We start from the raw sequence: 14097 nt of genomic DNA on the forward strand, positions 1-14097 counted from the left end.
ATATATATATACACACTTTTACATATATACATATATATATAAAAATATATGAATTTTTTGTACTGTAACAAACTCTTCCAGGTCCTCCACACCAAAATTAAGGGGATCCCTAACGGTTAAAAAAATCTATATACTGTGTTAGTTTTGAACATAAAAAATATTAAAATAGTCCCCTCATGCTATGACTTTTCAGTGTGCGGCCCTCAGTGTAAAAAGTTTGGACACCCCTGCGTTAGAAAGTCCCTCAAAGTGTCAAACTTGGGGAAAAAAAAGTGTTTTAGCGTCTGTCCTGGGCGAGCATTTTAACTCTACTTTTGTAAGGAGAGACAAAGAGAAAAAGCCTACATTGCAAAATAAAAAAAAAAGGGAAAAGCGAATGTTCTGTTTTTTAATGACATTATCGAAGCAAAGATGCATTACTTGTGAAAAAGGTAGAAAAAACAGCAAGTCTTTCTCAATAAGTTAAACCTCTGCCCGGCTCACCAAACACAAGATTCCCAATAAAGCCTTCAGATTCGACGACGACGACGACAACAAAAAAAGAGACAAGAAGTTAACTCATGTCAGGAAATAAAAGTGCATCTCCTTGGGGAAAGAAGAACTCGTTGACAAAAATAACATACAAGTTTGCGAGTGGCTTATCTTACAGTCCTTCTACCCTTTTTCCACAGGGTTTTATTTTCTTTTTATACAAGCATTCCTCATGAAACGTGAAAGTCCCATCCTTTGATTGCGAAACATAAGCTGGTAATTGGTAAAAAAAAAACAAAAAAAACAAACAAGACATTGTAATCATAATAAGAGACGTAAGTAATAAACAGTCCTGTACAAAGTGATGGACCTCCTTGCAGCTGCACTCACATCATCTTCCTGTGGCGCCCTCTGCTGGCAACAAGGAGAACACTTTTCAATTTTAGTACACAAGAACATCAGATTGACCGCAAAGTAATACACCAAAATACTGCAAAATGAACATTTAAAAAAAATCAGCCCCCGCATGTATTAGAATGTTTTTTATCACCTTAAAAAGTTTCATTTATTTCACAATTGTACTCAAGAAATTACAACTTTCATGGGATTTTTCTCCTAATCCTACAACTTTATTTTTGGAAAATGGCAACTTCCTTCCCTGATTACTATGACATTTTTTGGGGGGGGTTGCAAAATTGCCAATTTTCTATCCTTAAGTTGCCACTTCATGATCTCATGAAGTGGCAACTTAAATATTGTGTAAGTCCCTCCATTGTCTCCCAAAATGTAGACTCGTTTCTCATTATTCATTCCCCTCATGTTTGTAATTATTCCAGGTGGAATTTGAGGTAAAATTGCAACTTTTCAATTCCATGACTGTAAATTTCACTTTTTTCTGAAATAAAAAAAAATCCATCCATCATCTTCCGCTTATCCGAGGTCGGGTCGCGGGGGCAACAGCCTAAGCAGGGAAGCCCAGACTTCCCTCTCCCCAGCCACTTCGTCTAGCTCTTCCCGGGGGATCCCGAGGCGTTCCCAGGCCAGCCGGGAGACATAGTCTTCCCAACGTGTCCTGGGTCTTCCCCGTGGCCTCCTACCGGTTGGACGTGACCTAAAGGCGTTCGGGTGGCATCCTGACCAGATGCCCGAACCACCTCATCTGGATCCTCTCCATGTGGAGGAGCAGCGGCTTTACTTTGAGTTCCTCCCGGATGGCAGAGCTTCTCACCCTATCTCTAAGGGAGAGACCTGGAAACTCATTTGGGCCGCTTGTACCCGTGATCTTATCCTTTCGGTGATGACCCAAAGCTCATGACCATAGGTGAGGATGGGAACGTAGATCGACCGGTAAATTGAGAGCTTTGCCTTCCGGCTCAGCTCCTTCTTCACCACAACGGATCGGTACAACGTCCGCATTACTAAAGACGCCGCACCGATCCGCCTGTCGATCTCACGATCCACTCTTCCCTCACTCGTGAACAAGACTCCTAGGTACTTGAACTCCTCCACTTGGGGCAGGGTCTCCTCCCCAACCCGGAGATGGCACTCCACCCTTTTCCAGGCGAGAACCATGGACTCGGACTTGGAGGTGCTGATTCTCATTCCGGTCGCTTCACACTCGGCTGCGAACCGGTCCAGTGAGAGCTGAAGATCCCGGTCAGATGAAGCCATCAGGACCACATCATCTGCAAAAAGCAGAGACCTAATCCTGCGGTCACCAAACCAGAACCCCTCAACGCCTTGACTGCGCCTAGAAATTCTGTCCATAAAAGTTATGAACAAAGGGCAACCTTGGCGGAGTCCAACCCTCACTGGAAATGTGTCCGACTTACTGCCGGCAATGCGGACCAAGCTCTGGCACTGATCATACAGGAAGTGGACCGCCACAATAAGACAGTCCGATACCCCATACTCTCTGAGCACTCCCCACAGGACTTCCCGAGGGACACGGTCCAATGCCTTCTCCAAGTCCACAAAGCACATGTAGACTGGTTGGGCAAACTCCCATGCACCCTCAAGAACCCTGCCCAGAGTATAGAGCTGGTCCACAGTTCCACGACCAGGACGAAAACCACACTGTTCCTCCTGAATCCGAGGTTGGACTATCCGGCGTAGCCTCCTCTCCAGTACACCTGAATAAACCTTACCGGGAAGGCTGAGGAGTGTGATCCCACCATAGTTGGAACACACCCTCCGGTCCCCCTTCTTAAAGAGAGGAACCACCACCCCGGTCTGCCAATCCATAAAAATAAAAAAAAAATTAATTAAAAGTAACAGTTTTCTCGTAATTACGTATTTTCCCAACTACAAACCCCGTTTCCATAGGAGTTGGGAAATTATGTTAGACGTAAATATAAACAGAATACAATGATTTGCAAATCCTTTTCAACCCATATTCAGTTGAATATGCTACAAAGACAACATATTTGATGTTCAAACTCATAAACTTTATTTATTTTTGCAAATAATAATTAACTTAGAATTTCATGGCTGCAACACGTGCCAAAGTAGTTGGGAAAGGGCATGTTCACCACCAAGACAACATATTTGATGTTCAAACTGATTAACTTTTTTTTTTGTTGCAAATAATTAACTTTAGAATTTGATGCCAGCAAAACGTGACAAATAAGTTGGAAAAGGTGGCAATAAATACTGATAAAGTTAACAAATGCTCATCAAACATATTTGGAACATCCCACAGGTGTGCAGGCTAATTGGGAACAGGTGGGTGTCATGATTGGGTATAAAAGCAGCTTCCATGAAATTCTAAGTAATTCACAAACAAGGATGGGGTGAAGGTCACCAATTTGTAATCAAATTGTCGAACAGTTTTAGAACAACATTTCTCAACGAGCTATTGCTAGGAATTTAGGGATTTTACCATCTACGGTCCGTAAAATCATCAAAAGGTTTATAGAATCTGGAGAAATCACTGCACGTAAGCAATGACATTACGGACCTTTGATCCCTCAGGCGATACTGCATCAAAAACCGACATCAGTGTGTAAAGGATATCACCACATGGGCTCAGGGACACTTCATAAAACCACTGTCAGTAACTACAGTTGGTCGCTACATCTGTAAGTGCAAGTTAAAACTCTACTATGCAAAGCCAAACCCATTTATCAACAACACCCAGAAACGCCGCTGGCTTCGCTGGGCCCGAGCTCATCTAAGATGGACTGATGCAAAGTGGAGAGGTGTTCTGTGGTCTGACGAGTCCACATTTCAAATTATAGTTGGAAACTGTGGACGTGGTGTCCTCTGGCACAAAGAGGAAAATAACCAAGTGTAAAAGCCAGCATGTGTGATGGTATGGGGGTGCATTAGTGCCCAAGGCATGGGTAACTTACACATCTGTGAAGGCACCATTAATGCTGAAAGGTCCATACAGGTTTTGGAAAAACATATGTTGTCATCCAAGCAACGTTATCATAGACGCCCCTGCTTATTTCAGCAAGACAATGCCAAGCCATGTGTTACAACAGAGTGGCTTCGTAGTAAAAGAGTGCAGGTACTTTACTGGCCCGCCTGCAGTCCAGACCTGTTTCCCATCGAAAATGTGTGGCGCATTATGAAGCGTCAAATACGACAGCGGAGACCCCGGACTGTTGAAGGACTGAAGCTCTACATAAAACAAGAATGGGAAAGAATTCCACTTTCAAAGCTTCAACAATTAGTTTCCTCAGTTCCCAAACGTTTATTGAGTGTTGTTAAGAGAAAAGGTGATGTAACACAGTGGTGAACATGCCCTTTCCCAACTACTTTGGCACGTGTTGCAGCCATGAAATTCTAAGTTAATTATTATTTGCAAAAAAAAATAAAAGTTTATGAGTTTCAATATCAAATATGTTGTCTTTGTAGCATATTCAACTGAATATGGGTTGAAAAGGATTTGCAAATCATTGTATTCTGTTTATATTTACATCTAACACAATTTCCCAACTCATATGAAAACAGGGTTTGTATAAAGCGCATTTAAAATATTTTTTCCTAAAAAATCGACAGCGCGCCTTATAACCCGGTGCGCCTAATGTACGGAATATTTCTGGTTTTGCCTAGCGACCTCGAAGCTATTTTATTTGGTACATGGTGTAACGATAAGTGTGACCAGTAGATGGCAGTCAAACATAAGAGAAATGTGTAGACTGCACTACGATGGCAATATGACTCAAATTAAAAAAAAAAAACATTTTATTTGTTCCATTAAAAATATAGAACATTACACACGGTTACACAAAGTTTTAGTAGGACTTAGGTAAGCTATGAAGCCGCACCGCTTGATGTCTTGTACTGTGTTTAAACATTGGAGTATTATTATTATTATGCTGTGTGTATAAGGGAAGACATTATCTGCCGTTTTGTTTGCCAATTTTCTATCCTAAAATTGTTACTTTTTGGTCTCATAACATTACAACATTATCATTGTAAAAGCTCCACTATTTTCTCCAGAAACTGAGTGTTTTTGTTTTTCATATTTCCTTATAAAGGGACCATTTTTGTAACTATTCCAGGTGGAATTTGAGGTATGAATGCAACTTTCTTCTTACAATATTTCAACTCCATGACTGTAAATTGCACACATTTCGTTAAAAAACTGCAAAAAAATCTCATCATACATTAAAACTAGGGGTGGGCAAATTAATGCGTTAATTACGAGTTAACTCATCAATCTATTAACGCCGACAATTATTTTATCGCACATTTGCGTATGTTGTTTACATGCTTTTATTTTGTTAACGCCTTTTCTTAACAAGATGGTGTCACCCACGGCGTGGAGGGGCTCTTGGTAAAGATGGAACATTTGGCAAAAATACCGGACAATTCTGCAAATGTCATGGCTGGCTTACAGCGTGGTCACTCCGGGATCACTTACGACCGCCGGACAATTCTGGATGTGGATAGATCGGGCCGTTTTGGACTGAATGAGGCGTGCTTGCTAGAGCGGCTAGCTAGCATGGGAATACTTTGCCGGCTACATCCAGCGGCCTGTGAAGCAGCGGAGTATATGTGTTGTCTGTCTATTTATGAATAATGCAGACCAGGAGTGTTGGCTGAGTTCTTAACGTTTACTTTCAGAGCGTGCATATCACAACATACAAGATGCCGTCATGGCGACACAACCTATACCGGGCTACCGCGCATGCTCCTCACTCCTGTTGCATGCTGGGTAGGGTAGTTCTTTTTTCCCCTGGCTCATAACATCACAATATAGTACCATGTATATGATGCCTTCAGTTTATCAAAGCACCAAGCAAACAATCGGAAAATTCCCATCATATCAATTCCTAGATATGGTCATAATTATTTTAAGTGCACTACGCAGAATAAACACAACATTATTAATATTGCTACTACGGATAATTTGATCAAAAATCCCCTAAAACAGCCCACTACCTATAATTTAGGTTTTTTAAACATAAGATCCTGATAAAAAAAAATGTTTCTGCTGTTACCTCAGAAATTGCCTGTTCAGATGTTATGATTGTGGCTCAGAGATTTGTATGTAGATTATATTTATTTTCCATAACAAACAGGATAACTTAAATACCCTGGCAGTGGCAATAAGCTTAAATGTTTGTATTTACATTTTTGGAGTTGATTTTCATCAAATATGCTATTTAACTGCTACTGTTTAACAAGGACTGATTTAAATTGTGTTTGCACAACAAATGTTTTGGCGCTTTAGTTCATGTGGGAGAATATTCCAATAAAGGTGCACTACACACTACTTTTGAATTCATTATTGGGCTTTGCGTATACAATGCAGTTAATCGCCATTAATCGGAGAAATAGTGCGATTAACTTCGGTTAAAAATTTTAATCGTTGCCCAGCCCTAATTAAAACTATTATTTTTAAGTTCCTACTTTCTTCTCATAATTAACAGACTTTGTGTAAAATTCCCACTTTTTCGTTGTCCTAAAATTGCTACTTTTGTCTCATAACATCAAAACTTTCTTACGTCTAATTTTCCCCTCATAAATGACACTATTTTGGGACATTGCAACTAGAGATGTCTGATAATGGCTTTTTTGCCAGCATCCGATATTGTCCAACTCTTAATTACCGATTCCGATATCAACCGATACCGATATATACAGTCGTGGAATTAACACATTATTGTGCCTAATTTTGTTGTGATGCATTAAACAATGTAACAAGGTTTTCCAAAATAAATCAACTCAAGTTATGGAAAAAAATGCCAACATGGCGCTGCCATATTTATTATTAAAGTCACAAAGTGCATTATTTTTTTTTTTACTATGCCTCAAAACGGCAGCTTGGAATTTGGGACATGCTCTCCGTGAGAGAGCATGAGGAGGCTGAAGTGGGTGGGTGTATATTGTAGCGTCCCGGAATAGTTAGTACTGCAAGGGGTTCTTGGTATTTGTTCTGTTGTGTTTATGTCGTGTTACGGTGCGGATGTTCTCCCGAAATAGTTGTGTCATTCATGTTTGGTGTGGGTTTACAGTGTGGCGCATATTTGTAACTGTTAAAAGTTGTTTATACGGCCACCCTCAGTGTGACCTGTACGGCTGTCGACCAAGTATGCCTTGCATTCACTTGTGCGTGTGAAAAGCCGTAGATATTATGTGATTGGGCCGGCACGCAAAGGCAGTGCCTTTAATGTTTATTGGTGCTCTGTACTTCTCCCTACGCCCATGTAAGCACTCCGTACAGTTGCCTTTTAAAAAGTCATACATTTTACGTTTCGAACGGATACCGATAATTTCCGATATTACATTTTAAAGCATTTATCGGTCGATAGTATCGATATTATCTCTAATTGCCACCTTTTCCTCATAACATTGTTTAAATACATTTCCTTCTCAATAAATCACGACCGTGTTCATCCTTATTTTTGTCAAAGCAAAATGTTGTCCTTTGTAATATTACATCCATCCATCCATCCATTTTCTACCGCTTATTCCTTTTTTTGGGGGTCGCAAATCTATAAAAAAAAATTCATTTTTTTGACCATTTTCCATTTACAGTAATGCACTGTAAACAAGTTTATAGTAAAAAAAAAAAAAAAAATTAAAAATTAAAAACAACTGGCAGCTCAGTCACAATCATGTTTTTAACCATTTTCCATTTAGATTAACGCACTGTAAAAAGTTCATTTAAAACATAAAAAAAAAACCTGGCAGCTCAGTCATGAGAATTTTTTTAACCATTTTTCATTTACAGTAATGCACTGTAAACAAGTTTATAGTAAAAAAAGTACAAAAAATAAAAAGCTGTCAGCTTAGTCACAATAATTTTTTTTAACCATTTTACATTTTACAGTAATGCACTGTAAACAAGTTTATAGTAAAAGAATAAAAATAAAAAGCTGTCAGCTTTGTCACAATAATTTGTTTAACCATTTTCAATTTTCAGTAATGCACTGTAAATAAGTTTACATAAAAAAAAAAACCTGGCAGCTCAGTCACGAGAATTTTTTTGACCATTTTCCATTTACATTAATAAACTGTAAACAAGTTTATAGTAAAAAAAAAACAAAACAAAAAACTGGCAGCTCATTTACAATCATGTTTTTAACCATTTTCCATTTACAGTAATGCACTGTAAAAAGTTCATTTAAAAAAAAAAATAAAATAAAAAACTGGCAGCTCAGTCACGAGAATTTTTTTAACCATTTTTCATTTACAGTAATGCACTGTAAACAAGTTTATAGTAAAAAAAGTACAAAAAATAAAAAGCTGTCACTTAGTCACAAGAATTTTTTTTACCATTTTACATTTTACATTAATGCACTGTAAACAAGTTTATAGTAAAAGAATAAAAATAAAAAGCTGTCAGCTTAGTCACAATAATGTGTTTAACCATTTTCAATTTTCAGTAATGCACTGTAAATAAGTTTACATTAAAAAAAACAAAAACCTGGCACCTCAGTCACGAGAATTTTTTTGACCATTTTCCATTTACATTAATAAACTGTAAACAAGTTTATAGTAAAAAAAAAAAAAAAAAAAAAAACTGGCAGCTCAGTCACAATCATGTTTTTAACCATTTTCCATTTACAGTAATGCACTGTAAAAAGTTAATTTAAAAAAAAAAAAAAAAAACCTGGCAGCTCAGTCACAATAATTTTTTTAACCATTTTACATTTTACATTAATGCACTGTAAACAAGTTTATAGTAAAAGAATAAAAATAAAAAGCTGTCAGCTTAGTCACAATAATTTGTTTAACCATTTTCAATTTTCAGTAATGCACTGTAAATAAGTTTACATTAAAAAAAACAAAAACCTGGCAGCTCAGTCACGAGAATTTTTTTGACCATTTTCCATTTACATTAATGCACTGTAAACAAGTTTATAGTAAAAAAAAAAAACAAAAAAAAAAACTGGCAGCTCATTTACAATCATGTTTTTAATCATTTTCCATTTACAGTAATGCACTGTAAAAAGTTCATTTAAAAAAAAAAATAAAATAAAAAACTGGCAGCTCAGTCACGAGAATTTTTTTAACCATTTTTCATTTACAGTAATGCAATGTAGACAAGTTTATAGTAAAAAAAGTACAAAAAATAAAAAGCTGTCAGCTTAGTCACAAGAATTTTTTTAACCATTTTACATTTTACATTAATGCACTGTAAACAAGTTTATAGTAAAAGAATAAAAATAAAAAGCTGTCAGCTTAGTCACAATAATTTGTTTAACCATTTTCAATTTTCAGTAATGCACTGTAAATAAGTTTACATAAAAAAAAAAAAAACCTGGCAGCTCAGTCACAATCATGTTTTTAACCATTTTCCATTTACAGTAATGCACTGTAAAAAGTTCATTTAAAAAAAAAAAAAAACTGGCAGCTCAGTCACGAGAATTTTTTTAACCATTTTTCATTTACAGTAATGCACTGAAAACAAATTTATAGTAAAAAAAGTACAAAAAATAAAAAGCTGTCAGCTTAGTCACAAGAATTTTTTTAACCATTTTACATTTTACATTAATGCACTGTAAACAAGTTTATAGTAAAAGAATAAAAATAAAAAGCTGTCAGCTTAGTCACAATAATTTGTTTAACCATTTTCAATTTTCAGTAATGCACTGTGAATAAGTTTACATTAAAAAATAAAAAAAAACCTGGCAGCTCAGTCACGAGAATTGTTTTGACCATTTTCCATTTACATTAATAAACTGTAAACAAGTTTATAGTAAAAAAAAAACAAAACAAAAAAAACTGGCAGCTCAGTCACAATCATGTTTTTAACCATTTTCCATTTACAGTAATGCACTGTAAAAAGTTCATTTAAAAAAAACAAAAAAAAAACCTGGCAGCTCAGTCACGAGAATTTTTTTTAACCATTTTTCATTTACAGTAATGCACTGTAAACAAGTTTATAGTAAAAAAAAGTACAAAAAATAAAAAGCTGTCAGCTTAGTCACAAGAATTTTTTTAACCATTTTACATTTTACATTAATGCACTGTAAACAAGTTTATAGTAAAAGAATAAAAATAAAAAGCTGTCAGCTTAGTCACAATAATTTGTTTAACCATTTTCAATTTTCAGTAATGCACTGTAAATAAGTTTACATAAAAAAAAAAAAAACCTGGCAGCTCAGTCACAATCATGTTTTTAACCATTTTCCATTTACAGTAATGCACTGTAAAAAGTTCATTTAAAAAAAAAAAAAAACTGGCAGCTCAGTCACGAGAATTTTTTTAACCATTTTTCATTTACAGTAATGCACTGAAAACAAATTTATAGTAAAAAAAGTACAAAAAATAAAAAGCTGTCAGCTTAGTCACAAGAATTTTTTTAACCATTTTACATTTTACATTAATGCACTGTAAACAAGTTTATAGTAAAAGAATAAAAATAAAAAGCTGTCAGCTTAGTCACAATAATTTGTTTAACCATTTTCAATTTTCAGTAATGCACTGTGAATAAGTTTACATTAAAAAATAAAAAAAAACCTGGCAGCTCAGTCACGAGAATTGTTTTGACCATTTTCCATTTACATTAATAAACTGTAAACAAGTTTATAGTAAAAAAAAAACAAAACAAAAAAAACTGGCAGCTCAGTCACAATCATGTTTTTAACCATTTTCCATTTACAGTAATGCACTGTAAAAAGTTCATTTAAAAAAAACAAAAAAAAAACCTGGCAGCTCAGTCACGAGAATTTTTTTTAACCATTTTTCATTTACAGTAATGCACTGTAAACAAGTTTATAGTAAAAAAAAGTACAAAAAATAAAAAGCTGTCAGCTTAGTCACAAGAATTTTTTTAACCATTTTACATTTTACATTACTCCACACAGAAAGATCCCGAGCCTGGATTTGAACCCAGGACTGCAAGACCTTCGTATTGTGAGGCAGACGCACTAACCCCTCTACCACTGTGTTGGCCCTGCGATGAAGTGGCGACTTGTCCAGGGTGTACCCCGCCTTCCGCCCGATTGTAGCTGAGAGAGGCGCCAGCGCCCCCCGCGACCCCGAAAGGGAATAAGCGGTAGGAAATGGATGGATATATTTTTTTATTTGTAAAATGACAACTTTTTGTCACAATTTGACTTGGGTAATTAATAATATGTTCATTTGTTGGTCAACATATTTACTTTATTCCCAGCATTCCTTTAGTCTAGTTATTGTCTGACTTTGTTACAGAATTATTAGTTTGACGTTTCACATTTTTGTGTCTGTCAACCAATCAGTGAACTTAGTTCCACCCTTTAGGTTCCATTTCACGGATTGCTCACTTTGTCGCCTTGATATCATTTGTATAGTTCCCAAACAAACATGGTGTGTTGATAGCAGACTGATCAGCACTCACCTCAGCGGGGGGTGTGGACAATGGAGGACGTCCCTGCAGGGCGTTCAGTCCAGTTCATGAACCTGGTCCTGCATGGCAGCCGAGGCCCGGCCTATTTCACTCATGCGTTTGGCCATGATGTCCCAGGTCAACATTTTGGATTTCGTGCCTGCGGACCAAGACGAGCATGTTGATGCCAACGAGATTTCACTATTCCATGTTTTACATACAGATCGATGGATACTTGCTTTTGAAATCAGAAGTCAGGGGTAAATGCATTTAATTCTAACAAAAAAAAAACATTTGGAAAATATGTAGTTGATACTGGAATGTCACAACTTTTTCAAACCAACGCCTACAAAGTCAATGTATGCGGGAAGCATTTGGAAGAAAAAATGATAAAAACATACATTATGTATGTTCAAAAACAAAACAGATTCAGCTTTGTGTTACATTGTATTTTTCAGAGTATAAGTCGCTCCTGAGTATAAGTCGCACCTGCCGAAAATGCATAATAAAGAAGGGAAAAAACATATTAGTCGCACTGGAGTATAAGTCGCATTTTTGGGGGAAATTTATTTGATAAAACCAACACCAACAACAGGCTGAATAAGTGTAGGTTATATGAGGCATAAATAACCAACTGCTATGTTAACCTAACATATTATGGTAAGAGTCTTTCTGGGTTGTACTTGTATAGCGCTTTTCTACCTTCAAGGTACTCAAAGCACTTTGACACTACTTCCACATTCACACACACATTCACACACTGATGGAGGGAGCTGCCATGCAAGGCGCCAACCAGCACCCATCAGGAGCAAGGGTGAAGTGTCTTGCTCAGGACACAACGGACGTGACGAGGTTGGTACTAGGTGGGATTTGAACCAGGGACCCTCGGGTTGCGCACGGCCACTCTCCCACTGCGCATATAGCAGTGGTCCCCAACCTTTTGTTATCCGCGGACCGGTCAATGCTTAATAATTTGCCCCGCGGCCCGGGGGAGGGGGGGGTCCTTTTTTTTTTCTTTGTCATGAAAAAGGGATGTTTTGTCATGAAAAAGGGAGGTTTTTGTCGTTGGTGCACTAATTGTAAGTGGATATTGTGTTTTTTATGTTGATTTATTTAAAAAAAAAAAATGTTTTTTTTGTTTTTTTTTAAATAAAAATTAATAAAAAATTCTTCTGCGGCCCAGTACCAATCGGGCCGCGGCCCGGTGGTTGGGGACCACTGACATATACCAAACAATCTGTCACTCCTAATCGATAAATCCCATGAAATCTTATACGTCTAGTCTCTTACGTGAATGAGATAAATAATATTATTGGATATTTTACGGTAATGTGTTAATAATTTCACATATAAGTCGCTCCTGAGTATAAATCGCACCCCCGGCCAAACTATGAAAAAAAACTGCGTCTTATAGTCCGAAAAATATGGTAGTTTTATTTTGTAAGAAAAAAATTATAAAAACAGACATTATGTATGTTCAAAAACAAAACAGTTTCAGCTTTGCGTTACATTGTATTTTTCAGAGTATAAATCGCACCTGCCGAAAATGCATAACAAATAAGGGAAAAAACATATAAGTCGCACTGGAGTATAAGTCGCATTTTGGGGGAAATTTATTTGATAAAACCCAACGCCAATAATAGACATTTGAAAGGCAATTTAAAATAAATAAAGAATAGTGAACAACAGGCTGAATAAGTGTAGGTTATATGAGGCATAAATAACCAACTGCTATGTTAACCTAACATATTATGGTAAGAATCATTCAAATAACTATAACATATAGAACATGCTATACCTTTACCAAACTATCTCTCACTCCTAATCCATAAATCCCATGAAATCTTATACGTCTAGTCTCTTACGTGAATGAGATAAATAATATTATTGGATATTTCACGGTAATGTGTTAATAATTTCACATATAAGTCGCTCCTGAGTATAAGTCGCACCTGCCAAAAATGCATAATACATAAGGGAAAAAACATATTAGTCGCACTGGAGTATAAGTCGCATTTTGGGGGAAGTTTATTTGATAAAACCAACACCAAGAATAGACATTTGAAAGGCAATTTAAAATAAATAAAGAATAGTGAACAACAGGCTGAATAAGTGTAGGTTATATGAGGCATAAATAAGCAACTGCTATGTTAACCTAACATATTATGGTAAGAGTCATTCAAATAACTATAACATATAGAACATGCTATACCTTTACCAAACTATCTCTCACTCCTAATCCATAAATCCCATGAAATCTTATACGTCTAGTCTCTTACGTGAATGAGATAAATAATATTATTGGATATTTTACGGTAATGTCTTAATAATTTCACATATAAGTCGCTCCTGAGTATAAGTCGCACCCCCGGCCAAACTATGAAAAAAAACTGCGACTTATAGTCCGAAAAATATGGTAGTTTTATTTTGTAAGAAAAAAATTATAAAAACAGACATTATGTATGTTCAAAAACAAAACAGTTTCAGCTTTGCGTTACATTGTATTTTTCAGAGTATAAATCGCACCTGCCGAAAATGCATAACAAATAAGGGAAAAAACATATAAGTCGCACTGGAGTATAAGTCGCATTTTGGGGGAAATTTATTTGATAAAACCCAACGCCAATAATAGACATTTGAAAGGCAATTTAAAATAAATAAAGAATAGTGAACAACAGGCTGAATAAGTGTAGGTTATATGAGGCATAAATAAGCAACTGCTATGTTAACCTAACATATTATGGTAAGAGTCATTCAAATAACTAGAACATATAGAACATGCTATACCTTTACCAAACTATCTCTCACTCCTAATCCATAAATCCCATGAAATCTTATACGTCTAGTCTCTT

At 36.3% G+C, this 14097-nt stretch overlaps 1 protein-coding gene across 1 annotated transcript in view; it reads right to left on the minus strand.

Annotated features, from left to right (window-relative positions):
- Window positions 1-374: 374 nt before the first annotated feature.
- Window positions 375-14097, minus strand: part of mta1 (metastasis associated 1) — a 176087-nt gene continuing 162364 nt past the window's right edge. The window contains 2 exon segments of the mRNA XM_061896254.1: window positions 375-882; window positions 11258-11405. Of these exon segments, the coding sequence (XP_061752238.1) occupies window positions 11302-11405 (104 nt within the window). The 3' untranslated portion in view covers window positions 375-882; window positions 11258-11301.

The sequence above is a fragment of the Nerophis ophidion genome, linkage group LG03 (assembly GCF_033978795.1).
Source record: "Nerophis ophidion isolate RoL-2023_Sa linkage group LG03, RoL_Noph_v1.0, whole genome shotgun sequence".
Lineage (NCBI taxonomy): Eukaryota > Metazoa > Chordata > Actinopteri > Syngnathiformes > Syngnathidae > Nerophis > Nerophis ophidion.